The 26,785-nt window shown below is 46.8% G+C and overlaps 2 protein-coding genes across 10 annotated transcripts in view; one reads left to right on the top strand and one right to left on the bottom strand.

Annotated features, from left to right (window-relative positions):
• Window positions 1-20,862, top strand: part of XRRA1 (X-ray radiation resistance associated 1) — a 106,991-nt gene extending 86,129 nt beyond the window's left edge. For 8 of the 9 annotated variants that reach the window (XM_029209475.1, XM_029209476.1, XM_029209473.1 and 5 more), the window contains 7 exons: window positions 5,023-5,116; window positions 5,889-6,004; window positions 8,791-9,135; window positions 11,623-11,821; window positions 12,584-12,699; window positions 12,911-13,016; window positions 13,411-16,142. In XM_029209475.1, the coding sequence (XP_029065308.1) occupies window positions 5,023-5,116; window positions 5,889-6,004; window positions 8,791-9,135; window positions 11,623-11,821; window positions 12,584-12,699; window positions 12,911-13,016; window positions 13,411-13,667 (1,233 nt within the window). In that variant the 3' untranslated portion in view covers window positions 13,668-16,142. Of the gene's footprint in view, window positions 1-5,022; window positions 5,117-5,888; window positions 6,005-8,790; window positions 9,136-11,622; window positions 11,822-12,583; window positions 12,700-12,910; window positions 13,017-13,410; window positions 16,143-18,896 lie in introns of those variants that run through there. The other variant, XR_003791561.1, reaches the window with a different exon arrangement.
• Window positions 20,863-20,936: 74 nt separating this feature from the next.
• RNF169 (ring finger protein 169) overlaps window positions 20,937-26,785 on the bottom strand; it is an 82,694-nt gene continuing 76,845 nt past the window's right edge. Inside the window, exons 5-6 of the mRNA XM_029209482.1 lie at window positions 23,068-23,167; window positions 20,937-22,616 (exon numbers count right to left, since the gene is read on the bottom strand). Coding sequence (XP_029065315.1) covers window positions 21,432-22,616; window positions 23,068-23,167 — 1,285 coding nt within the window. The 3' untranslated portion in view covers window positions 20,937-21,431. The remainder of the gene's footprint in view (window positions 22,617-23,067; window positions 23,168-26,785) is intronic.

Below are 26,785 nucleotides of genomic sequence, written 5' to 3' on the forward strand. Positions count from 1 at the left end.
GTGCATCCATTCTTTGTCCAAGTTCTTTTATCATCCTTATAATCATTACCCTGAACTCTTTCTCAGGTAGATTGCCTATCTCCACTTAGCTTTTCTTCTGAGGTTTTAGCTTGTTCCTTCATCTGGAACATGTTCCTATTTCACCTCATTTTGCCTGTTGCTGTTTTTATTTTTATGGATTTGGCAGGTTGGTTCTGTTTCCCGACTTTGGAGAAGTGTCCTTTTGTAGGAGATGTCCTGTGTGTCCCAGCAGTACACTACCCTCTCATCACCAGAGCTGTGTATGCTGTGTGGATCTTTTGTGGCAGGCTGTGTGTGAGCACGTGGGTGGTCTGCTAGACTTGATTGGTCCCCGGTCCTGTTGGTTGCCAGACCCTGCCTTGTGTGGAGGCTGCCTGTCGCTGGTTCATAGGACCCAGTCATGAGGTGGCTGACTGCAGAACCTTGGGGTGCCCTGGGTTCAGCTTACTGGTGGGCAGAATCAGGGTCCAGGAGACCTCAGTCTATTGTGTGTCCACTGGTGGGTGAAGGAAGGTTCTGGGGCTAGTCCTGGACTACTGGTGGGCAGAGATGTTTCCTAGGGTCTGGTTGCAGGGTGCAGAGGTCCTAGAGGTGGTGTCAGATTGCTGGTGGGTGGGCCGATTCCTAACACAGTTGGTTGTGGGGTCTGGGGTATCCTGAAGTGCATGTCGGCCTGCTACTGAGCAGGCCAGGGCCCAGCCATTCCCAGGGCAGGATATGGCCTCCTAGTGGGTGGGCTGGTTCTGCAGGCTGCAAGGCTGTGGTTTTCTTGTGGCTGGTGTCTGCCTGCTGGTGGGCAAAGCTGGGTCTGACGCTAGACCAGGTTCTCTGGTGGGCAGGGCCACGGTCCAGCAGGTCCCAGGGCAGGGTCTGACTTGCTATTGGGCAGGCCATGTCTGCAGACTGGGGGGCTGCAGTTTTCTTATGGCTGCTCTCTGCCCACTGGTGGGTAAAAATGGGCTGAGGCTAGAGCAGGATCCTTGGAGGGTGGGGCTGGGTACAAGGGATTATGGGGCTGGGGCATGTCCACTGGTAGGTGGAGCTGGTTCCTGGGGCCTCAGGTCTAGTGCCTGCACCCTGGTGTATGGGGCCAGGTCCTGGGCCCTCTGGTGGGCAGGGCCATGTCCAGGTGTGGCTGTGGGCTCAGGGGTTCTTAAGGCAGCCTGTCTGCTCGTGGGTAGGGCTGTGTCCTTTCCCAGTTAGTTGCCTGGCCTGAGGCCTCCCAGTACTGATGTCTACAGTCTGTTGAACCAGGGCATCACTGCATCCTGGGACTAATAAGCTAGAGGAAGGATTCTAAAATGGCGCTTGCCAGCACCAGTGTCCACATGGCAGAATGAGCTCCCCAGATGGCTGCCACCACTGTGTCCCCAGGGTGAGCTCCAGTTGCATCCTGCTTCTCCAGGAGACTTCAAGATCAGCAGATGGGTCTAATCCAGGCTCATACCAAATTACTGCATCTGCCCTGGGTCCCGGAGTGTGAGATATTCGTGTGTTTTACGAGTGGGGTCTCTATCTCCCCCAGCCCTCTGGGACTCTCTAAAGTAAGCCCTGCTGGCCCTCAAAGCCAGATGCTCTGAAGGCTCATCTTCCCAGTGCAGAAGCCCTGGTCTGGGGAGCTCAGTGTAGGGCTTGGACCTCTCACTTCTTTGGGAGAACCTCTGCAATTGTCATTTTTCTCCTGTTTGTGGGTTGCCCACCCAAGGGTATGGGACTTGACTGTGTTGCAACTCCACCCCTCCTACCCATCTCATTGTGGTTCCTTCTTTATATCCTTAGGCATAGAAGACCATTTCTGTTAGCTTCTGGTCCTTTTCATCAATGGCTGTTCCGTAAATAGTTGTGATTTTGGTGTGCCTGTGAGAGGGGGTGAGCTTAGGGTCTTTCTACTCTACCATCTTGGCCAATCCCTGGTCTTGAATGGATGTCTTTATGTGGGAGCATCCATATGTAGACTGGGTGTACCCAGTGTCTTTGGGGTGATGGCTGGATCTGATGTGGATGGCAGCCACGTCTTTCCTCAGGGTGTGCTGGCCACTAAGATGAGGGTGTGGCTGGTGCTGGATTAGCTAGAGCCTCCAGCAGAGTGTGAGGCAGGACTTCCTCTCTGCTCAGTGGCCACGTCACTCTGTCGGAGGTGGGGCCTGCTGCCTAGTTGCTGGAGCAGAAGCCCTGAGGGTCCAGCTTGAGCTGGCTCCTTTCCCTTTAAGTGTGTGTTTCCCTTCTCCCCACACTGGGGCCTTGCCCTGAAGGAGGGGAGTGCTGAAGTACACGGGGCTTGTGTCCTTATAGAGGTCCGGTGCTCCTCCTGTGTAGGCGTCTGCAGCTCCACTCAGCTGCAGCCCAAGGTCACATCTTTTCCCCGTTATGGTTGGCCCAGATCCAGTGCAAGGTTGTGGCATAGAGTGGGCAGGGCTGGAGCCTTCCCTAGGCTGGGACTGGGGATCACGGTATTTTGGTTCAGGAATTGAAGCTCTGCGCAGCTGTCGGAAGTTGGGCTGCTTCTGTAGTGCTATTTGAGTAAGTGCGACAGTGGCTGCCACCGCCCACCTAGACCACACCCCAGGCCCCCGAGCCACCTCTGCATCCCTAGATGGAGTCTTTTCCCAAGACCTGACTGCCCTAGGTCCCGTGCCAGGCTGTGACATGGAAGAGCGGCACCGGGGGGGTTCTCTCGGCTCGCATTGGGGGGTGCGGTGCGGTGGCAGCTGCTAGGCAAACCTCTCTCCACCCTGTCTGGGGGTGAGCCTGCACCTGTGTGCTCCTCCCAAGTGGAGTCTAGGCTTCTTCAGCCTTTCTATCTGTCCCGGCACTTCTCCTCCCTGCAGGACCCCTCGTCCCCTCCGGGGACACCCTGTCTGTGGCTCAACCCGCTCACTCCCCACCCATGCGATCTCCCTTTTCCTCTTAGTCCCCTCCCCGGGGCACAGGTCCTGACCACGTGCTTTCCTTCTGTCCTACCTGATTACGTGGGAATCTTTCTTGCAGCCTTGGTGGTTTAGGAGTAGTTCTGCCAGTTTCCAGTTAGTTTTCCATGAGAACTGTTCTGCATGTAGATGTGGTTTTGATGTGTTTGTGGGGTCAGCTGAGCTCCACATCCTCTTACTCTACCATCTGGATCCCCCTCCTGAAGCACTAGCCTAGGTCCTCGTATTTCTAAAACTTCACCTCATGGGTTTAATCTTTGGTCTGGCCCATACTTGCATCCCCAGCCTCATTCTGCACCAGCCACCCTTTCCCTCTGCTTTTAGTCACACTAGCCTTCTTTAAATCCTTCCAACAGGCATTCCTCCTCTTTGCTGTGAGACCTTTCACACATTCTTCTCTGTGTATGGAACATTTCCTCTCTGCATTAGAGTAAGTTTAACACTAGCTGCTGCGACAAACTTAAAAATGTCGATGACTGAACACAAAAGTTTATTTCTTGCTTTTACAAAATCTATTGTGGATATTCCTGGTTGGTAGGTGGCCTTCCACATGATCCTTCAGAGAGCCAGGTCCCTTCTGGCTATGGCTCTGTCATCCCACGGGACCTTAAGAGTACTTTATTGGATCCTCTGCAACTGGTGGATAGATGATTGAGTGAGGGGAGGGTGGTGAGAGATGTAGAGGATCCTACAGGAGGTTTTGAATGGGCTGTACCTGGAAACGGCATTTATCACTTCCCCCCAGGTGCATTGGCTAGAACTGTTATATGCCCACATCTAGCTGCCTAGGAGGCAGGAAGAAACAGTCTAGCTGTGTGCCCAGAAAGTAGAGGGAATGGCTTCAGTTAACCCAGAGATTTCTTTGACACATACTATGTCCCCCGCTGCATTCACTGATTACCTCCTGCCCGTCCTTCAGATCTCAGGGACGCCTTCTCTTACCTCTGTGACTAGGTCAAATCACCCTAGTCCTTCATGCACCTCTCTTTTGTGGCAGTAATCACTGTTGTAAATTCATGTTCCTTCGTGTTACTGTTTCCTCTGTGCTTGTTTCCCACTAGGTACTGTTCCTCGGGGATAAGAATTGTATCTCTTTTGCTCAGTCCCAACCCAGTGCTTGGTACATGTAGTCATTCAGTAAATATTTGTTGACTGAAGGAACCAAAATGAAAGAAAATGAATAGGTAATTGCCCCGTGAGCACCTACTGCTACCCAGTGTGGCTCCAGAGGAAGTCAGATTGAAATACCATCCCACTCCCAGCCCTTAGTGCTATCTGTGGGTCACAAATCTGACTCAATACCTTTCAGTGTGTCTAGGCATCCCAAAGGCCACTGCCCAGCTCCTGGCCCCTCTGATACTATTTCATTGCTAATAGACACCCTGCCCAAGGTTGTCCCCAGATGTTCCAGCCACTCTTCTCAACAAGGATTGTGTATTTTTCTTGCCCTTCAGAGGCTGGCCTCATAGGGGTAGTGTGGTGTCGGGGCCCCAGACAGCCACGAGGTCTCCCTTACCCCACTGGCTCTGCTTATCCCTTAGATGCGTGTGTCCCCCTGACCTCCTGTCCCCTATCCCTCCCCAGAACAGGCTTTAGTGAAAGAGACTATCAGTGCTGTTGACAGACTGACCGGGTGTGTAGAGGTTGCACTGAGGAAGGTGAAGTGTCAGACAAACGTATCCTGAAGTCAAAGTCCACACCTTGCCAAATTTCCAGCCTCCTTGGGAGACAAGTGCTAAATGTATTTGTTCTTATTATTTTGTCACCAGCATCCTTAATATTTGGTATAAGCTACCTATCCAGTGTGGAGAAGGGAAAAAAATTCTTACCTTTCAAATGTGAAACAGATGGTGGAGTTTTGAACAGGCGGGGCAAAGGTATTCTGAGTGTGAACAGGTGAAAGTGCAGGATAAGACACTGCCCAGCAGTAAGTCCTGTCCCTAGCAGCCTAACTCCTCCAGCCCCACCCTCACCCCAGACCTAGCAAGCATGCAGCCCTGCATTGTGGGGCCTTGAAGCACTTGGGCAGAGGTGAGGGTGGTGTCGATCTGATGCTCTCCCGCATTCCTTACAGATTGCAAAGGAAGATGCCATTCTGCCGGTAGCTCTCTTCCCATCTCTCTGCGAGCTCATCTTTCATAACAACCCTCTGGTGGCCCATACACGAGGTATGGTACCCACAAACCTGCCCCCTGAACCCAGTCTCCAAGAAGCAATGTGGGCCTCCTCATCCCTACCTCAGGGCTGAGCCCTGCTCTGCTCTGCGTCGTGGGTGGACAAGGTTCATAGTGCATTGGGGGCTGTAGAAAACAACAGAGACCTCTGAGCACATGCTCTGCACTAACTCATCCTGACAGCAAACCTGTGAAGTGGACATTTTTGTCCCCATGCACAGTAGATGAAACTGAGGATCAGAGAGGGTCACAATCTACCCAAGGTCACACAGCAACAAAGAGGCAGCACTGGGAATGGAGTACAGAATTATCTAGATCCTGCATGGGCTCTATAATGACACTTTGCTTTGTGGAACAGGTCTGTTGTGACCTCACTCCCCACTTCTCAGTTAGGGAGGAGTGGGAGGCCAAACTGCTGAGCCCTCCCCACCCAGAGCATGCTGAATGCAGTAGATGCTCTGTCAGTACTGGAACCCACTGTCCAAGATGCAGCAGCTGGAGGCATTTTAGAATCCTGGGCCCTGGAGTGACACTAGGGTATTCTAATCTCTACTCTACACTGTCTTCATTGCCTTGGACAAATTCCTTAACCTCTCTGTGCCTCAGTTTCCTCACCTGTCAAATGGGCATAATATAGGTACCTACCTCCTAGAGCTCGTGCGAGAATTAAGTAAGTTTATACATGTACATGAACAGTGCCTGGCACACAGAAGCCCCCAGTAAAATGTTAGCTAATAGTAATCTTATTTTCCCACCATGGCTCCAGGGGTCCCTCCACTGCTAAAAAGCTTCCTCCAGGAGCAGCTGGGAATCCACTTAATTCGAAGGAAGATGGTAAAGGCTAAGCGTCACATTCTGATGCCTCGGAAGGACTCTCGGAAGGTAAGCCTTCAAAGGCGGGACCCCCCAAGCCCAGGGGGAGTGGAGCCTATTTTAATGCCTGCAGACCAACCTGGCAGCAGAGCTGCTCCCTCCCACAATATCTGGGATCCCTCCATTAGGTTTGTAGCTGCAGTTTTGTCTTCTCCTTCCCTCGCTCTCTTACATACAGATATACCCAGGAGAGACAAGACAGCCAGTCAGAGACCCAAAAGTCAGAGTAGGGAGGAGCCTGGGAGGGCATTGAGTCTGACCCCCTAATTTTACAGAGAAACTGAGGTCCAGAGAAGACACTGTGGAGAAGTGGAGAGAAATCAGTCAGAAGACCTGGGTGTGAGTCTGGCTCCATCATTTTTCTAGCTGCCTGAACTTGGGCAAGATTTCCACTCTCTGAGCTTCAGCTTCTCAACTCTAAAACCTCTCAGAGCTGCTGAGAGGACTGGATGAAGCAACAGATATAAAAACACTTTATAAACTCCCCAAACCCCTACGAATGCAGGTTATAGTCACCTGTGGTAATCGTGAATGGCTGCACCAGGGCTAGAATACACATCTCCTGCCTGAATCTTAGGAAGCGTTTCCTACCGTTGAGAGCAGTCTGCTCCCTCAGTACCTCCCCCAGCTAGTGGTCTTAGATTGGCCTTCTGGGATGCCGTAAAGTAAGTCAAATCCCTCTTTCATCCGAAGGATTTCAGAAATTTCTGTGAAATGCTGCTCCCTCCTGAACTTTAGTCTTCCTATAGCCAAAAGCTGGACTTGGCATTGCTGGTCCCGAAAGTAAATTAGTTATTCCCTGCCCAACGCCCCCCCCCCCAACCCCAGTCTGCTTCTGTACAGCCAAGCTCTTGTCTTGAGCCCTCAGAGGACCAGAGCAGCATGTAAAACCAGAAATAGAAATTCAGAGGGTTTCCATCATCTTTCCCCTTGTCTGTTGCCTCCTCTAAGGATCCTGCTACTTCCCTTCCCATCAGCCAGCTGGGAAAGGGCACAGTCAGTGAGCCGGATGCTAACTATGTAATCCTGTCTCCCACGTACAGAACACCCATGCTGAGAACTTGCACACGTGCTACCCTGTAACCCTCACCATGGACAAGGAAACAGGCTCAGAGAGGTGAAATAACTTATTTGTTAAAAGGTAGTGTTGGGGTCCAGGGGCACCGTTACAGTTCCAACTAGTAGAGGATAAACACCAAGTATCAGTGGCCAAATGAGAAGCACATCAATGCTTTGTGAATCTAGGCAAACACCATCTAACCTCCAATGCAGGCTAGACTGGAGAGTGTTGTGTGGCCTGCAGGCAGGTTGGAGATGCCTACATGTTCCCTGTGTGCTCCCAGAGATGGGCTGGATGTACAGCCTTTTACTCACTCAGTTACATAGACCAAGGTTGCTGGCCCTCCCTCATACTAGGCATGGACAAGACGGGGAAAATGGAGACCCACCCAACGTGTAACCAAAAAACTGTTTGAGGCCTCTATGTGTGCGAACACAAATGGAAGGTAAAATGGCCTGCCCTTGATGCTCAGCAGTCCAGCCCATCTGGGACACAGGGTCCAATGACTCTCAACCTCTGACCAATCAGATTATCCAGTCTTCCCTCAGGAAAGTGGTGGTGGGATAGAGAAAGAGCATCCCCAGCACTCCTCCAGCACAGACCTGTGAGAGGGAGGAATAAATGTGGCCTCTTCTCCACCAGCCGGCAATGACGGCACTTGGTGTTTTGGACACTGAGGCATGAGTTCTGAAAAAGACTCTGGGTCCCTCAGGCTTCAAGTCTAAACACTGAGATTTTACATATTTCAAAAAGGAAATATTTTCTTAAAAAGAATCCTATTTTATAAAATCCTATTTTGTAAATCCTATAAATCCTATTATATAAAAGTCATCCGTCACACTCCCTAGTTTGTTAGGTACATTTGTGCGCACCATCTCATTTGGGAGAACTCTGCAAGATAGGCAGGCAGGGACTATTCTCCCATTTTGTAAGCTCAAATGATAGACTGCGCTTGAGATCTTTCCACTGCACTGCATGGCCTGTCAAAGTACAGATAGATATAAGTGGACCAAATACCTTTGACAAAGAATAAAAACAATTCACCGTATAACTAGGGAGAGGAAGCAGAACTAGGCCCAGATGAGGGAAACTGGGCCCATGGCTGTCTCCTGGCAGATGAGGCAGAGGAGGAGGGGGAAGGATGACAGGCTTTTGCTAACTAAGGAAGCTGAGCAGTTCAGTGGGAAAGAAGTTATTGCCTTGGGTCTAAACCCTGAGATTTGCCTTATATAGGGGTCTTTATATAAGGTGCAGGGACTAGCACCCTGAAAGGGGCCTGGTGCTGCTGCTTTCCGGAGAACGTGGGCCCACCTCCCCCAGGCCCTCCTAGGAGTCCCCGAGGGGAGTCAAGGGCACTGTGGGACACCTTGATCAGAGGAATGAGGCTGCTGTAGGCCAGAGTGATATGGTCAAGCATCTAGAATGAGGCCTGGAGCCTCTGCCACTGAACAACTCTGTGACCTTGGACAAGTCATTTTACCTCTCTGAGCCCCAGTTTCCTTATTTATAAAATGAGGACACTTATTCACTGGGTAGTTTGAGGTGTAAATAAAACTACGTGTCATGTACGGGGTACATTGTAGATGCCCAATAAGTGTGATTTTGCCCCCTCCCTCCCCCTGTGAGACCTCACCCAGTGCTTTGACCACTATACCAGTTAGCCTTAGGCTGGTGATATCCAGGAGGAGAGATTCTGATTAGGAAGCAAACCAATTCAGCCCTTCTTCCACGACAGGTGAAAACCCAAGTCCCAAAGGTGCCAAAGCAGCCTCTGATTCTCCGTCACCCACCCATGACCACAATCAAGTCTTCCTCAAAGGAGATGCTGGAAGCAGAGGCAGAGTTGACTAAAGAGCTGCCCACCACCAAGACCATTTCTGTGGAGCGAGAGATGCCCATCGAGGGCCCGGAGGGCCTTCCCCTCTCCCACCGGGCCTTCGTGCCACTGCCTCCCATCTGCTCTGACTCCACTGTGCATAGTGAGGACACATCCCGCCGGAGCAACACTGCTGGCCGCCTCAGCCCAGACCACCCGTCAGATGAGGACACCAAGAGCACAGAGTCCATCTTCTTGACCCAGGTACCTGGACCCACCTGCCCCTGCCCACTTGTTCCCAGCTCCCATGTGTTCCTGTCCAACCCTTAGACGGCTGGACTACTGTAGGCAGCTGGAACTAAGCACAAGGCAGTTCTGGAAACCAGAAAGCACCCTTGGCAGAGCCTGCAAACCCCTTCTGGGAGTTCCACTGATCCAAGGCTACTGGTAGGGACAGCCATGGGGACAAGTCATGGTCCTGTGGCACAGACAACATCTGGGATTTGGCTGGGGTGTTGGTCAGACCAGTTTCTTGGAAGGGTTTGCTGCTGCCTCTTCCTATCTGCATAAGGTCACCTCACTTCTGATGCTGCATCTGAATCCTGGGAGCACAGATGAATGAGACATGGGTCCTGCCCTCAGGGTGTCCTCAGTCTAATAGGGGAGATGGACAGCAACCATGCATGCAGTCAGTGCTGAGACTGAGGAAAACTCAGGGGCTGGGAGCCTAGAGGAAGGAGGGATACCTTTGTCCTAGACCAGGAGGGCTTCCTAAAAGCAGTTCAAATGAGCTGAGCTTTGCAGGCTGAGTAGGAGTTAACAAGGTGAAGAGCTGGGCAGCAAGGACATTGTAGGCAGAGTGAGCAGCATGAAGCAGGGTACAGAGGAAGGAAATTAAAATGGTACATACAGAACGATGAATGATTCAGTGTAAATACAGTAGAAAGGTGACATGTAGGAAAAGGGAAGTTTAGGCTGGAGGAGTTGGTAGGGCCCCCTTGAACTTTATTATTGTAACATTATTATCCTCCCATCTTCCTGCCTCCAGTCTTGCCCCTCCAATCTGCCAGATCTTTCCAAGATGTACATCCACCCATAAATTATCTCTCTATTCATCTCTTACTTGTTCCACACATGACTTATAGTGACATACAAATTCGTACAATATAAAAGTATCTTTATGAACTAAATCAGAACCTTCTTGGAACAAAACAGAGTATAAACAAACAAGTATTTAAAAATAATTGAGATAGTTGGATAAAAGGAAGATGCACAGGAAAGGAAATAAGTGCAAGGCCAATTCTGTCACTCAAATGTGCACATCGTGCACTGCCACTCTCATAATAGAGGTCTATTGCCAAAATGCAGTTCGAGCTTCCTAGCGGCCTAAGCAATACAGTCAATTATGAGTCACCATGACTGAAAAAACAATCCCCCAATTGCCCAGGCTATAACCTCCAATACAATGTTGTCTTTTTCCTCCTGATCTTAGCACACAAACGTTCAGTCTTTCATCATTAATTATGATTAACTGTGGGTTTTTCATAAATGCCCTTTATCAGGTCAAGGAAATTTCTTTCTATTCCTAGTTTGTTGAATATTTTGTCATGAAGGGGTGTTAGATTTTGCCAAGTGCTTTTTCTGTGTCTGTTGGGAACATGTGGTTTTTGTCCTTTACCTATTGATATATTACACTAATTGATTTCCAGATGTTAAATCAACCCTGCATACCTGGGATAAATCCCACTTTGACATAGCATATAATCCTTTTTATATGTTGCCGGTTCAGTTTGCTAGTATTTGGTTGGTATTTGTGTTTATATTCATAGGGATATTGGTCTGTAGTTTTCCTTTCTTGTGATGTCTTTCCCTAGTTTGGGTTTCAGGGTAATACTGACTTCAGAGAATGAGTGTTCCCTCTTCCTCTAGTTTTTTTTTTTGGAAGAGTTTATGAAGGGTTGGTGTTAATTCTTTAAATGTTTGGTAGAATTCACTACTGAAGCCATCTGATCCTTGGCTTTTCTTTGTGGGAAGTTTTTAAATTACTAATTCGATCTCTTGTTATAGGTCTACCCAGATTTTCTATTTCTTCTTTAGTCAGCCATAAGTTTTAACTAAGGGTATAGCAACATTCCTACTGGTTTCATAACCATCACAGTAAGGCTAAAAAAGTGAATTCAGACAATGTTCACTCACCCCTTTTAAAACTCTTCCATGGCTTGCCATTACAGTGAGGATAAAGAAAATACAAACAAAAACAAACACCCTCAGCTTGGCATTTAAAGGCCCTTACTGAGCTGGGCCCTGCTTATTGCTCCAGCTGCCTATCTCTTTATGGTACCCTCCAACCACACCAATATTTTACTCCCCGCAAATGCACTTTGCTGTGTCTTAACTTTGCATCTTTGCCCATGCTCTTCCCTGCCTGCCACAGTCCTCCTTTCTCATCGCTTGCCGCCTACCTGGGGATGGCTTTCCTTGGTTCTTCCAGACTTCGCTCAGGCTAAGGCAACAACCCTCCAGTGAGCTTCCTGGCCCCCCAGGCTGGTTAGGTCTTCCTGTGGGATCACCCTGAACCCTTGTGCTCTCTCCTGTGACAGCATTTATCACAATGTATGGTAATTTCTGTTTTCATGTCTGCTTCCTCTCACCCCAGTCTGGGTTCTTGCCCATAACAGGACCCAGCATGGGGACCCACACAGAGCTCAGAAGTGTTAAGGGAATGCATTTTCTTTTTCTTCTGGGGCACAGGTCAGTGGGCTGTCTTCCTCCATCTTCCAGAGGGATGATACAGAGATAAAGGAGAAAGACCAAAGACCACCACCCATAGCACCCAGAGAGGTGAAGAGGACTCAGAAGAAGCTCCCATCTGCCTCCTTCCCCAGAAAGTACCATGGCTCTGAGGAGCTGCTGACAACCAAGCCTGATCCAGCCTTCACTGAGCCGAAAGGTACGTGAGGAGAATGGCTCCGGGCAAGGGGCTCTTTCCATGGCCCAGAGCAAGCCAGGGCAAAGCCAAAGTGGGTGCCAAGCCTCTTTTCCGGGCCAGGGTGTCATCTTCTGTCTGAATGTCTGTCAAAGGGCCCCTGAGGGTGTTCTGGTTTGGAGCCCTACTTGTCAGGACACCTGGCCTGGACCTTCATTGGCTTTTGGGGAACCACAGCTGTTCAGAGATTCCAGCCAGTCTGGACCCAACTGCTTTGGTTGGAAAAGTCTCTCCAGGAAGGGGGTGTGACGAACAAACACTCAGACTGGTCAGATTCCCAAGGTCCTCCCCAGCCCAGTTAATCTCCAAAGCGAACATCCAAAATCCTCCCTGTGTGGTTTGAGACAAGGGAGGCAGTGCCTCCTCTGGCCCCTTTCAGACTCTGCTGTATTAACAGAATCTGCAGTGGTGCTCAGCTGTGCTCTGTTGGGTGTCATTCTCTGCAGTGTAACCCCCTGAGGTTAATGGGTTACTTGGCGTCACTCCCTTTCACCACTCCTATGCTATTTTTCCATCAGGATCTGTGCACATAGGAAACAAGTATTCACTGAACAAATGATGGAACTTCTGGCACCACAACAGATCAGGGCAGGATATGGGAACAGTGTTTTCTTCTTGGAGCCCCTCATCTTTTTACCCAGGGATGCTATGAAATGGGGAATGAAGAAATTGGGGGAGGCATCCAGGAGGAGGGGGATGGACCTTGACCTTGTCTTTTTGCCCTAGGAATCCAGAAGAATGCACAGGCCTTGCAGCACATGCTGAAACATCCGCTTGTGTACCGCTCCTGCAAGCCCAGGCTGGACACTCTTCAGAAACACTATGTTCCCAAGGAGAAACGGGTAAACTTCCACCACACTGTGTATGTGAACTGCCCCTCAGGACCCCACAAGTACAGAGGTGGCTGTCACCTTGGGACCTTCAAAGAGCCATGCTTTTCCCTAGTGCCCCCAAGTTCTCCCCTGCCTGTCATTGTGACTGTATGAGGAGGTGAGACCATGAAAGTCTGAGTAGAAGACTGGGACAACACTGTGCTCTCTTACCTCCCGTCAGACCCAGAGGATCCCTATTCCAACCCCCCGGAAGACTCGAGCCGAGCTGCTGGATGACATCCTCATTCGCATGCGGGACCCCCGGAACATTACTGAGGCACCACTAGGTACGGCTCTGACCCCCAGTCCTCAGCTGCCAGGATCCAAGATCTAGAAGTTTACTCACCTGCTGGTATAGGCAAAGGGCTTGTGTTGGAGCAGGAAGGGCCCTTAGAGAGCATCTGCCCCAGACCTTCCTGTGTGCAGATGGAGAAACTGAGGCCTGAGTGAGGCAGAGAGTTGCCTAAAGTCACACAGCATGTTACCAACGGCTTGAGACAGAATCAGAAGGGGATACCTCTGGCTTTCTAGTGCCCAAACTGGAGAGACCATTTTCAGGCCCTTAACATCCTCTTCCCACCCCCTCCCACTTTCTGAGGGGCTCGGGACCCAGTCCCCGCTGCTCTGGGCTAGGTGGGACCCAGGGTGACCTTGGTGCCCCTCCGGCTTTTCTCCCTGCAGGAGCTGTCCTGTGCCAGCGGACAGAGCAGCGGCTGGTGAACCAGAAGCAGTACCTGGAGGCCAAAAGGCTGCTGGAGGAGTTTCGTGCGCGGTACCGGCGGCTGGTGCGCTGCTCATTGCGGTCGGTGTTCGGGGCCACGGCACCACCCCAGGTCCGCCCGGCATTGAGCGAGGGCCAGCCTAAGAAGTTCGGCCACTTCCTCAAGTTCATGGATCAGTTCTGCCAGGAGCCCACGGCCAGTGACTCGAAAGGCTAGGGCTGCGCACAGGGCCATGTGCACCGCCCCACCTGCGCCCCACACCCTCCGCAAGGGCTCCGTGCCCTTGACTGCTCCTTGGGATGGGTGCGGGCCTCCGAGCTCTGCTCAGCCTCACTCGCCGGCCGCTGTGAGTGGGGAGCTCGTCAGGACCTCCCCGCCCTGGGCCGGGCAGGAACCGGCACCTGGCCCAACAGCAATAAAGAGTGGGTGCATAGAGCAAGGTAGGCCTCATGCCTTTTTGGAGCCTAGGCCGGGTTGTCGCACTGGGGAAGAGTCCTGTGGGAAACCTGCCTGAGTCACACAGAGTGATAACACTGTGTTATCCCACAGAGCTGGGATAAGCACTAGGACAGAAAACAGGGTCGATGAAACAGAGAAACAGCACAGAATCCAAAGCTCAGAGAAGTTAACTAACTTGCCCACAGCCACTAGTGAGTGAGTGTGTGTGTGTGTGTGCACGCTGGGAGCAGGGCGGGTAACAAAACTCAGGCCTCTAGGCCCCCAAAAGCCTCTAGGCTTTCTCTGTTGGGCAGCTTTTTCCACTGTCAGGGCAAATGTGGGGAGAGGGAAGAGAGAGAGAATTGGGAATTTCCTTCTTAGATGGCCATGACCACAAAGTTGGGACAAGTTGAGGGGAGGGCTTACATGGAGTTTCCCAAGGTTTTCTAATCCAGGACATAGGCTGAAGTCCCATATGCAAATACAGTGGGATGTGGCTCTAAAACAGACCCTGGGACTGTGCAAGGTCAACGGGGACTCAGGTTAAGTAAGCTAGTTCTGGCCAAAGCAGCCTATGGGGTTGCCCCATTCTTATGAATGCATAGTTGTCAGCACCTACTATAGAGGAGGGTCAGGAGAAGGCCACTGGGGCTGAATTGCAGAGATGTGCATTTGGGTGTGGGTGCTGGGTGTGACCTAGTCACCTGGGCAATGATTCCTCCGAAGACTGCTTTCCTGGAGGTGCCTGCCTGGGGAGAAGGCCTGCAGTTCCCAGGGTCCAGGAAGCAGTGGCATAAGGATTAAGGACCCACAGCAAGGCACCAACTCCCACAACCTAAGGTGCAATTAAGACGATTATAGAAATACAGTCTTGTAGCCACAGGTCTGTGGTGCAGTATCTGCTGTATTTCAAGTGCGAGACTATTAGGACACAAGTGTTCGCATATTATCACACTCAACCAACCACAGTCACATACATGTGGCCAGTTACATATTTACACCAAGCTGTGGTCATACCAGACACACATATTCAAGTTCAGACGGTCACATACACGATCACATACAGTCCCATACACATATCAAGTTACAAAGTCAGTTACGTCTCACTCATTCACACAGGCACCTGGGCAGATTCAGGTAATAAACACAGTGCTACCCTCAGCGGCACACATGTGCTGGGGCACGTTGCTGACTTACCATGTTGGATCTTCTAGGCCCAAAATCATCCTTCCGCTAATGTTAGGAAGGAGAATCCACCCCAACATTCACACTGTAAACCTTGCTAGGTTCAAGTTTGGGAGATTTGCAATGCTCCCTTCAGCCAGAAACACTATCAAACCATAAGCTCTCAGGCCCGAAAGGCTCCTGGGAACATCCTATCCCAGCCTCTAGGTAGGAAGCCTCTTGCAATCTCCCCAACAGATCATTCAGCTCCTGCTTGCACATCTAGTGACAGGGTGCTCATTCCCTACAAAGGCCGTGCTTCCTTTGTTGGGAAAACTACTGGATGGCTCTAGCCACTGGACTAAGCCTCTACCTAAGTCCCTCAGCAGTCCTAACTCTGCTTTTGAGCCCAGAGTACATCTGCGCTCTCTGCCCAGCCAGGCTGGCCCTTTACCGATACGAGACTATCCTGAAGAGGATACACCTATCTAGGCCAGACGCTCTTAACTTTCTCTGTTATTCCACATGGGATACCATCTGAATAAACTGGTTCTCCTATCATTCTGAATGCCGAAGCAAGACATTCCAACACAGGGCATCTCCCAGAGCAAAGATAGCCCCAAACTCAAACACACACAGTCTAAGCTCAGCTCAGATTTGCCTGAGATTGCTCTCCAGAGATAAGACTGACTAGAAACAGAACATTCGTAAGTTTGCTTTACTGTATTCTCAACTTGGGCCTCTCCTCAACCTGGCAAGCCTGCACTGAAGAATGCACTTTGGTATTGTTTAAACAACACATCATCCCATTTGATCCCTTAGCAGAAGCATCCCTGACAGGGCACGCCTGTTCTGAGTCCTCTGTCTTTGTCAAAAAGCTCCTTGTGATGAGCTGGAGAGGAGGCAGCCAGCAATGGCAGTGCCAAGGGTCTGGGCCCCTTCTGCAATCTAATGCAGACAGCAGGTTGAATGAAACCAAAATCCAAACCATTTTCTATTTCTAGGTTGGAGAGGATAAGGCCCTAAGGACAGCTGTTTATACGAAGAACTAAGAGTAAATAGTACATCAGAAAAAAAAAAAAAAAAAAATAGTACATCAGTCACACACAGACAAAAAAATCCATTAGTTGGCATTTAAGATAATCATTTTCCTTTACATAGTTACCCATTCTCATTAGGACTTGAAGATTCTGCTGGAGGTTAAGGGTTGAACCCACTGAGGGAAAGCCCTGCTCCTACTGTTGGCACAGCTTGGAGAGGGGGCAGGGCCAACAAGGGAGAATCTGCTGCCGCCGTCTGGAGCCGGGCCCCAAAGCTGCTCCTGAGCTCTCATGGCTTGATCTTTGAGGAGTACATTCCCTGTTTCTACCCCTTATTAAATGAGAGGAAAGGAAGAAGAACAAGCCTGGCCTTACCCTGGCTTTGTCCAACTAGTTCTTGACTTAAGACACCAGAAAAGGTAGAAAGGGAGCCTGCCCCCAGTTTGAGGTTGCCTCCCACAATTGCTGAGACAAGGCATTAAGGAAGCATTTTCTCACAAAGCAAAATGTGTAAATATTTTTCTTAGGAAAAAAAAATACTGATAATACATAGAACAATGTGCACATTCAGTCTTGGCACTTTTCCTTCATCCAATTTAACCAATTTCTAAACTGGTGACTTCTGTATATATTCACTGTGGAGAATGTGTAAAGATGCATTTCTGGATCATCTTTAGAGCAAAGTCTATTCAGCATCCTCTTTTCCTAGAATCCCCCCCCCCCCCCCCCAAAAAAAAAAAAAAAAAGACCTGCTTTCTCATTGAGTCACAAGAATTTATAAACAGCTATACTCACTTCTAAAAGCCAAGTCAGAAGACCAATCTGGGTTGATAAGGAAAAGGCTGGCTGAGAAAAACTAAGTCCCTAAGGAGTTCTTGATTTTCAAAGAAAAGTGAAGGGTTGGTTGGGTTCTAATCCTTGGTAGTTAAAATGACAGCTATTCCAATCAAAATGTATCACTTCCCAAGATTTCACATTCACATTACTCTCACTGTGGGGGTTTTCCCTGCCTGGGTGTGTATTCAGGGGATCTGGGTACATTTTAATTCTAACTGAAAAAAGCAGGAAGAAAAAACTTATAACAATCATTCGGGTGTCCCCCTCATTAGCAGATTGTGTGTGTGTAACTTAGAGGACTATTCATTCAGACCCTAGACAACTACAGTACAAATACGACACAGGGCACTGAACCTCAAGTTCCTCATTTCTTAAAAAAAAGAAGAAGGGCATCAGGGGGTATAGTTTGACTTGGATAATTTCCATGCCCATTCCAGCTACATAACATTTTATAATTATGATCCAGCCTTCATTTTTCTTCCCTTCCTCACCTGCTCGCCTTCCATCTCAATGGAAAGCCACGCAGGAAAAAGGAAAGGAATCCCAAGTTGCTGCCAGCTCTGGTGAGAGGTCTGGTTGGGGAAGAGGTTAGTAGGTTACTAAGTTGAGAGTGAGCCTCCTCTGATCATGTCAGTGATCCACAACCTTCCTCATTTCTTGGGGCTTTATGCTAAAAGCAGCTCCTAAAGAGATGCTATTGTCCTATAATCACCGGAGGAGAAAAATCATTCTCCACTGGTAAAATTACTTAAGAAATGGAGAGCAGTATTGCAATCAAATTCACAAATACTGATGGGGGTATGTAAAATGTTCAAGGGTGCTGGACAGTACCTTGAACGGGCCATCCAAGATCATCACTATGGTCTTTCGTGAAACCATTAACGAGCTCTCCAGCCACACATGCATTCAAATACATTCCAGTAGACACTGAGCTCATCAAGAACAAGACTGTCCTTTCCATCTTTATATCCATGACTTTGCACAGGGTTGGCACAAGTTCGAAGCTCAGGAAATATCTGTCAAATGGAACAAAAAGGACAAACGGCACAGCCTTCGGTCATCAGCTTCACCAGTCAAGCACAATGGCAGCTTTCCATCTTAGTTTGTCTGTTTGTAATATCATAGCAATTAATTAAGCAGCTTTAATCTCTTAAGGGCATTTTTCTTTAAGAGAAAATGAACAAAAAACACAGAAAGCATTCATCACCAATGCTTCCTCCAGGCAAAAATTTAAAGATTAAATTTTAAAAAATAAATGAAGCCACTTAAAAAAGGTTTTCCTGGGAAGCTTCAGCCAAGAAGCCTTCTAAAAAGAGGCAATTACATGAAAGGGGCCAGGGGCTAGATACATAATCCCCAGATCTGACATTAACCCAACAGGCCCAGATGACTTCTTTCAGCAGATACAATCAACGGATCACGAACATGTTCCCAAAGTATCTTTCCCACTCGATAAAAAAAGGGCTGAGAGCCCCCTTCTTAGGGCATTACATTTCTTGGATTACCCATCAGAATGACCTCCCATCAGAATGACCTCTACCCTCCAACCTCTCATAACTTCCCCTTTAATAAGAAAAAACACAGAAAGCATATACACAAGGAACAGAGTTAGAAGAACATGGGAAATTTCTATGGTGAATCAGATTCCAGTGACTTGTGAGAGATGTTTGTTTTCTGAGATAGTGTATCTTTCATTCTAGCTCACAAACCCTCCCCATCATTGTTTTCCTTCGTCTTTTTCTCCAAAGAATTCACGTCAACAACTCCACTTGTGACCAACTTCACAATCAAGCAACAGGAGAGGGAAATTTTCCAGAAAGAAGTGTTCAGGTTTTAGTTGTTAAGTATGGGAAGCATCTTAAAATACAGATAATACCTTAGTGGTTTTACCCTCCTCCAAAGCCAAGAAGATTAAAGATTAAGCCTCCTCCCTCCTTAACCTAAACTGCTTTGTCTATATTTGAAGGACTGCTGCTCAGCTGGAAGTTTGGAAACTACAACTGTCAATACCATTCGAGGTTCCACAGTAGGTGGTCAGTAAGCTGGATCCAGCTTTTGGAATACTTGCCTAACAAGAAATTTTCACTCTGCACCTGATGCTAAAACTTGTTGCTACTGCTAAGCAGTTTCTTAAAATGAAAGTATTATTTTGGGGAAATATTTAAAATATATATCTTTTCTATTAAAAATATTTATCTTTTTTCCAAAAACAAAAATCAGTTCCAACTGAAGTGTTTTTCAAATGATTGAAGATATAGAAAAAGGTGACAAGTGGAAAAATAAGTGTCTTTGCTACTACCAATGAGACTAGCCTTCCAATAACATTTACTAAGATTGAAAAGGAACTCCATGAAATGGCAGTAACTGATGTCTTCTCTGAGGGCATTTAGTAAGTCACCCTCCCTGTCTCTACAAACCAGTGCCAGCTCTTCTATCTTGGGCACCAATATGCCCTCCAGCAGCCTTTGGAGGGCGTATGTTGCTGGTAGGACCTAAAACTGAAGTGGTATGAATATAAAGTACTGATGTATATTTTCTAAACAAACATCTGCACGTGTGCACGCACAAACACACAGAACACAGAATACATACATTCAGGTAAGTGACACTCCCCACCAAAGTAGTCACTGAGGAGGTTCCACATATCTCAGTGATTGCCAAAATACTTAAGACATCTCTGGAACACCTCTTTGGGAACTGTTTATGAGCTGCCCAAGAAAACTGCTCTGACTGCTTTACAGATGCACCTCATTTCTGACTCCAAACCCTCTAGGTAACCTACCTTCTCTTCCAGAAGCTTCAAATAGCTTCTGACTAGTTTCAAACTAAAATTCTCTTTCCTATAACCCCAAAGATTAAAGATTTGCCGAGAAGAAGGGAGGCAAATCTCCTGAGAAGAAGCAAAAGTAGGTGATATAGTAAATCCTTTGTGATCTTGATAAGTGAGTCGTTCTGGATCTTAGCTTCTGCCTTAGTAAGAGGAGGAAGTTGGAATAGATGACCATTAACGTCCTTTGCAGTTCGAACATTAGATGTCTAGATGTCTCTAGACTTTGAGGACAGTTCCAGAGATGTTTTCACCAATGGCAACATCATTGGAAAAACTATGCAGCATCCTGCTGAGGCCACCTGAGGGGAACAACATACATTGGGATATATAAGATCTGAAAGGTTTGTTAAAATGCCAGTCACATGACTTTATAGTAACAGCTCATACATGCACAGGGAATGCCAGGCCACCTGAGATTCCCTAAAATCGTATCTTAATCCCTACTTTCAATGAGCCCAGATGGGCAGAAGCACCAAGCACCACCAGAGATGCAAAAGACACATGGTGTCAGCTGCTAAGGAAAATAAACCCCAAAGGTCCATGGGACTGAATTTACCAGCTGTATCCAGCTAGATTCCTTGTTTCCACAGTAGGGAGTTTCAGTACTGTTCTTGCCTGACTTCTGGGCAAATTTTCTGGATTTTAGATCAACACTGCAGATAACTCTTGGCCATATGGAGAGTAACAATGAAGTCCAATTGTAGTTTATCTAACAGAGTGGAACCCCAGGAAAACAGAAGGCTGTACACTGTAGGGATGGGGATAATTGCACAGTATATGTTTACACTTCCAGTCAATCTCAATTATCTGCATGTGGGTTTTGCACCATCAGCATTCAAAGCCCAGCTAGCTTTCTCTAGGCTCCCCTGGTACATCCTTGGATCGCTGTCCATTATGGCAACCTCTTTAAGTGCGGAAAATCCATGGGATTTGTCGTTGGGAGACCCAGCAGTCAGTCTGGGCTATGCCCTTAGTAGTTGAGAGAACCTGAACATCTGCACTGCAGTTTCATCATCTAAAGATGGGACTAATACCACTTACATGTTAGGTCTCCTGAAAAGACCAAATTAAACAATGACTATGAATGTGGTCTGTCAACTATATAGCATTAATCAAATGTTATTTTTTAAACAAGTAATGTAAATTAACTTTTGTAGAAGCATAAAAACTGATTTAATTAGGAATATTTACTTGCGGCAAGGGTAAGAAGGGGGAACATAATCTTTATGGATCTGCCAAAGAACTACACTGTTCCACTTCTTTGAAAAAAGATGGAACTAATTTTTATCTGCATGGCTGACTCAAAACAACACCTGCTGAAAGAAGTCAGGAGGTCTGTCAGTTTGAGAAGGTGTCCCCTTTTCCTCTACCATTTCTAACCCCGGCCATTGTGCTCCTGAATCTCACCCCAAGCAGGGGCTGCCAGATTTGGCCCAGACGACCTAAGGGGTGGGTCACTTAGGGGGTGAGGAGCGCTTCTGGCCTGGGTCACAGGGAGGCAGAGATGCAGCTTCCTTGGATATATATACTACAAAGGCCCGAGACCTCTCAGAATCATGCTAGACAGTGTTTTGCCATTAAAAGAAACCCAAAGTGAGAACATTCATTTCTTCAGGGTAAATGATCAAGCCCAAAGACCTCTGAAAAATAGGTAACGCTGCTCATCGGGTGCTACTTGGCCCCAGCCATGCTACTGGACCGCAAGAGGTACTGATCCACGCTTCCTTTTCGCCGACTCACAGTCCGCCTTTCATTGTCAAACATGCGCTGCAACTGCAGAGCGAGCTGCCGGTCCTCTTCCTCTTGCTGCAATTTCTGCTCCATCTCTCGCAGTACTGGGTCTGCTGGGGCCAGAACCACCTCACCACTGCTTTGTCGCAGTTTCTTAAGGGAGCCATTTTGTTCCAAGTGCTTGGTCTTACAGCGTCTTTTCCTGCCCCGACGCAAGGAAGGAAGTGGCTCCTCACCTAGGCTGTCTGCCAGAACACCATTAGGCAGATCAAAATGATTCACTGTCTTCAGCTGTTTCTTTGTTTTGAGGACCCCGCCCAAAACACTGTTTTTAGGTAGCACTGAACTAACTGCTGAGATTTTCATAGCTGTTGTTATACAGGTTTTATCTAACTTGGCATCTGGGGATGACCCTGACCCTTCAAACTGCTCTCTCTCCAAAGAAGTCCCACTGGCTCCCACTTTGAGGTCTGAAGAACAGCAGGTTTCTAATGGGATCTCAGTGCTCCTTTTACTGTCACTGCCCTGCTCTGCTTTTGTCTGGCTAGCAGAGGGGAAATAATCAAGGTCAGTGGGGGTAGGTCCTGTATACTCAGAGAGTACTTGCCCACTGGACAGTCTTGTATTTAAAGCCAGAAGTGGCTTCTCCTTGCTAGAATGGGTAACTTCAGTGACGAGTAAGTCTTCCCCTGTTTCTGGAGCCAGGGAGGTGAGGGTGGCTTTCGAAAGGGTCTTTTTGATCTGCCGCTCCTGAAAGATCTGTTCCCACTTTTTGAGGATCCGTGGACTGGCCTCATAAGAAGTCTGCTTCTGCAGGCTTCTGTTTAGGTTGCGGGGTGTTGATTTGATGATGAGGGGACTCAGTACACGGCCATCAGGGAGTCTCTTGGGAGGAGTACATGGTGAGCAGACAATGGGCTTGAAATGGTTTAGTTCTTCGGAGATGCTGTCGTTGCTCTCAGGGCTGATGGAGCGCTCTGGCTTATGCAAGGAAGCCAAGGATGAGAGGGAGCTGAAGGGCAGACGCTTTTCAATGGTTAAGTCAGGGGCTGAGAGGCAGCGGTTGTTTTGGGTGGACAAGAGGACACCAATGATAGGGTTGGAGGCTGGGGTCATGGTTGTGACCTGAAAGAGATTTAAAAGATTACAGATACATACATATATATGCATATTTTTTTTTCTTCGTAATTCCTTCTTGATGGTAGAGGGATAGAGAGGAAAAGAGTAAGAAAAGGGATAAAGGGTCATATGAGCCTAAGAAATGTGGAAAATCCCTAACCTAGAATGCACCCACCATTTGCAGAAATTCCTACATACTTGAAACAATTAATGAAATTGAAAATTCTGGGTAAAAAAAACTCATCCAGAACTTTTAAGAAGGTTCTTCTAGTGGCCCTCATTCCACTCATCTGGCTACTAATTCAAACTCTCTTCCTTCACATCTATTTTATAAAATTGTCCAACATAATTCGTATGCCTAGGACCCATTCTGCCTCTTCTCATCTGGAACAGTTTCTCCTGTGGCCGTGCGCAGGACGGGACTGGAGAGCCCCGGAAGCCTGTGTCTGAGGTCTACCTTGGCTTTGCTGGTTGGGGCTGCTCTCAGTCTGCCCTTCACTCTGTCCTGACCAGTGTCACTGCAGCTCTGACTCCTTTCCATCTTGGAATTTAGGTTCCTAAAAGAGAATAAATAAAAGACAAGTAGTCAAAAGTAGCCCATGATTGCTAAGGAAAAAGAATGACAATCTCTTCTGTGCTTTCAAAGTCACGCAGCTACAATAGAAAATGAATTCATTTATTAACAAAATACATTCTAAGAACAAATCCTGTCCAAAGAGAGAGGGAGTTCTCCAGAGAGGACATCTGGTTTAAGCCTTTGTTTCCAAACTCAGATCCTGCCTAAGTAATGCAAGACCAATGGCTATTTCACTCATGCTTAGAGAGATGTAGGGACACCTCACCTTCCTTAATAGGGTGGATACAGTATTAAATCACCTTTACAAACAATACATTTTTTTCCTTTGATTAGGCCCAAACCTCTCCTCAAGCAATCTAAATCAGCCATGAAACAAGTATTTAAGTACTTATAAAATGCATAGCAATGCACTAGATTCCTATGCAAGGAGTAAAAATTAAATATAGTCTCTCCCTTAATCCATTACATTTGAGCTTCCAGAGGCCTACATCCTTTGGAATTAAGGTTTCAAGAACACATGACTTTTCTTTTTTTGTCTTACGCACGCATTACATTATGACTTTACAATGCAAACCAAAAACCAAAGTACCTGTATTATAACATTAATCTTACTGTGTAAGAATTATGTACAGATGACTGTCACCTGCCCCAGAGACTGTAAGTAGGGATTCTTGACTATCTTATTACTCACCTTTGTTTTCTACTCTCCAACTCTTGCCTAATACATGTCTGGTGAGACTAATGCTTTTACAAATGTTTGCAAGAGATATTTTACCTGTGATACAACTCTACTCTATAAGCATTTAACAAAGTCTTACTATATGCCAGTCACTGATGAGCACTATCTGGGCGCTGGAAATACAGAAAAGAATGAGGTACAGTCTAGGTCTTCAAGGAATCAGAGTCCAGTGAAGCAGACAAATAATTCAATACAATACAGTGAAATGGTACAACAAAAAAATTATGCCTAAGAATGGCATAAAAGAGAGAGTTATTAATTACCTGGGATGGAGTGAGAGCAGGGTTGCAAAAGCCTTCCTACGGCATATGTATTTTGAAGGATAAATAAGAATTTGCCAGAAGGCAAGATGGACACATAGCCATGTAGAGGATCCCAAACAGAAATTATTTCCTTGAGTGATTCTATTTAGCTCTGGAATGGAATAATCATATCTACTCTTTGGAGCAAAAGATTTAAAATTTTACTATGACAGATTAGTTCAGAGAAAACTTATAAAGGAGGCAATAAGGTACATTCCCAGAGTTCCTCTCCTCTCCCTACATCTCTAGTGAAGGCCTAGCCTACCTATTCCAGCATTTCTGTGTTATTCCTCCCATTCAAACCCCTCTCATCCTATGTCTCATAGCCACATCACCTTGCTAGATGGCTCCAATTTGATGAACTAATCTATGCTATGGTATTAATAGGAGAAAATGATGGCCAACCTGTATCACATGTTTGCATTTTACCAAGAAAATTCAACACTGAACCAAAAAATAAAAATAATGTGAGAGTTGTACCATCTGGTGGGAGGTATATTCTGGAGCAAGAAGGAAACTTCAACATTACCCTATAAAGGCAGCTGCTTACAAGTCAGCTTGGTTTGTATTTTACCTAGAATAATACTGAAATTCATCTGCATTCCCAGAACTCACAAAAACTGTCAGTGGTGCAAGTTACCCAAAAGTAAACTGTACAGTATATTAAAATGCTGGGGTGAATAACATTTACTTTGGGTCAAGAGGAATGGATATAGAGCTGAAAGAGACAGCATTACTATGTCAAATATGTGACTTGTTTCGCATGATTCCATTGGAGAAACAAGTACAAACTTAAAGGAAAAGGTTTCCTGATCAACATAAGAAAGCACTTTATAACTTTCAATAGTAAGAGCAGTTCAATGATATCTGCCTTGGGAAGTACTAAGCTCCATGTCATTAGAGGTGTTCAAACTGAGGCTGGATCTATACTTTAACAAACATTCCAAAATTTAAAATTAGCTTAATATATATACTTTTTTTTTTTTTTTCCGCGGTACGTGGGCCTCTCACTGTTGTGGCCTCTCCCGTTGCGGAGCCCAGGCTCTGGACGCGCAGGCTCAGCGGCCATGGCTCACAGGCCCAGCCGCTCCGCGGCATGTGGGATCTTCCCGGACCGGGGCACGAACCCGTGTCCCCTGCATCAGCAGGCGGACTCTCAACCACTGCGCCACCAGGGAAGCCCAATGTATATACTTTTTAAAAAACAGGCTATGCATCCATTTTGTCAGCAATAACAAAGTCAAATTTAAAGACACTGACGACATGCCCAAGTTATCTGATGTACAAACGACAACTACTTGTTGCTGGGGAGAACTTCTTAACATGCCCTCTAAACTCTGTTTTGGTGAAAGAAAAGGCCCAGGGAAGAAACTCACACTTGCAGCACTCAAGCACACAACAAGGACACCTAAATAGTTTCTGACAATCTAAAATCTTTTGGGTAAACCTCAGTATGGCTGAAACCATCATTGTCTCTTCCATTCATTTGATTAGCAGACTTTACTGAGCACCAACTCTGTGCAAAGCACTTGAGACAGGTTGATGAAAAGATAATTTTGACCCACAGAAGCATCCAGTCACGGAAGTTCACCACAACATACCACAAAGGGGCTTTAGAGAGCAGTAATTATACAACTAAACTCTTCAAGTGTTTTCTTTTAAAAGTTTCATAGTTTTATCTCTTACAATTAGGTATCTAAACCAGTCTGACTCAATTTTTGTACATGGTGTGAAGTTGGAGTCCAGCTTCATTCTTTAGCATGTGGATATCAAGTAGTCTCAGCACCATATGTGAAGAGACTCTTCTTTCCTCCACTGAATGGTCTTGGCACCATTACTGACAATCAACTGACCATAGATGTATGGGTTTATTTCTGGACTCTCAATTCTATTCCACTGATTGATATATCTTCCCTTATTTCAGAACCATACTATTGATTTCTGTAGCTTTGCAGTAAGTTTTGAAATCAGGAAGTGTGAGTCCTCCACCTTTGTTCTTTTTCAGGATTGTTTTAGCTATTTGGGATCCCTTGCAATTCCATATGTGAATTTCAGGGTCAGCTTATTCATTTCTGTGAAAAAAGAGAGTGCAATTTAAATACGTATTGTAATGAATGTGTAAAAATCAAATTGGGAAGTATTTCCATATTAACAATATTAAGTCTTCTAATCCATGAGCACAGAAAATCTTCATTTCTTAAAGTTTTTAATTTCTTTCAACAATGTTTTCTAGTGTTTAGTGTATATGTCTTGCACCTCCTTGGTTAAATTTATTCATAACTATTCTGAGTTTTTGGTTTTTTTGTTTTTTGAATTTTATTTATTTTTTTATACAGCAGCTTCTTATTAGTCATCAATTTTATACACATCAGTGTATATATGTCAATCCCAATTGCCCAATTCATCACACCATCACTCCCACCACCCCTCGTCGCTTTCCCCCCTTGGTGTCCATACGTTTTTTCTCTACATCTGTGTTTCTATTTCTGCCCTGCAAACTGGTTCATCTGTACCAGTTTTTTTAGGTTCCACATATATGTGCTAATATACAATATTT

Source organism: Monodon monoceros, unplaced genomic scaffold (genome assembly GCF_005190385.1).
Source record: "Monodon monoceros isolate NGI ecotype Baffin Bay Population unplaced genomic scaffold, NGI_Narwhal_1 Super_Scaffold_7, whole genome shotgun sequence".
Taxonomy (NCBI): Eukaryota; Metazoa; Chordata; class Mammalia; order Artiodactyla; family Monodontidae; genus Monodon; species Monodon monoceros.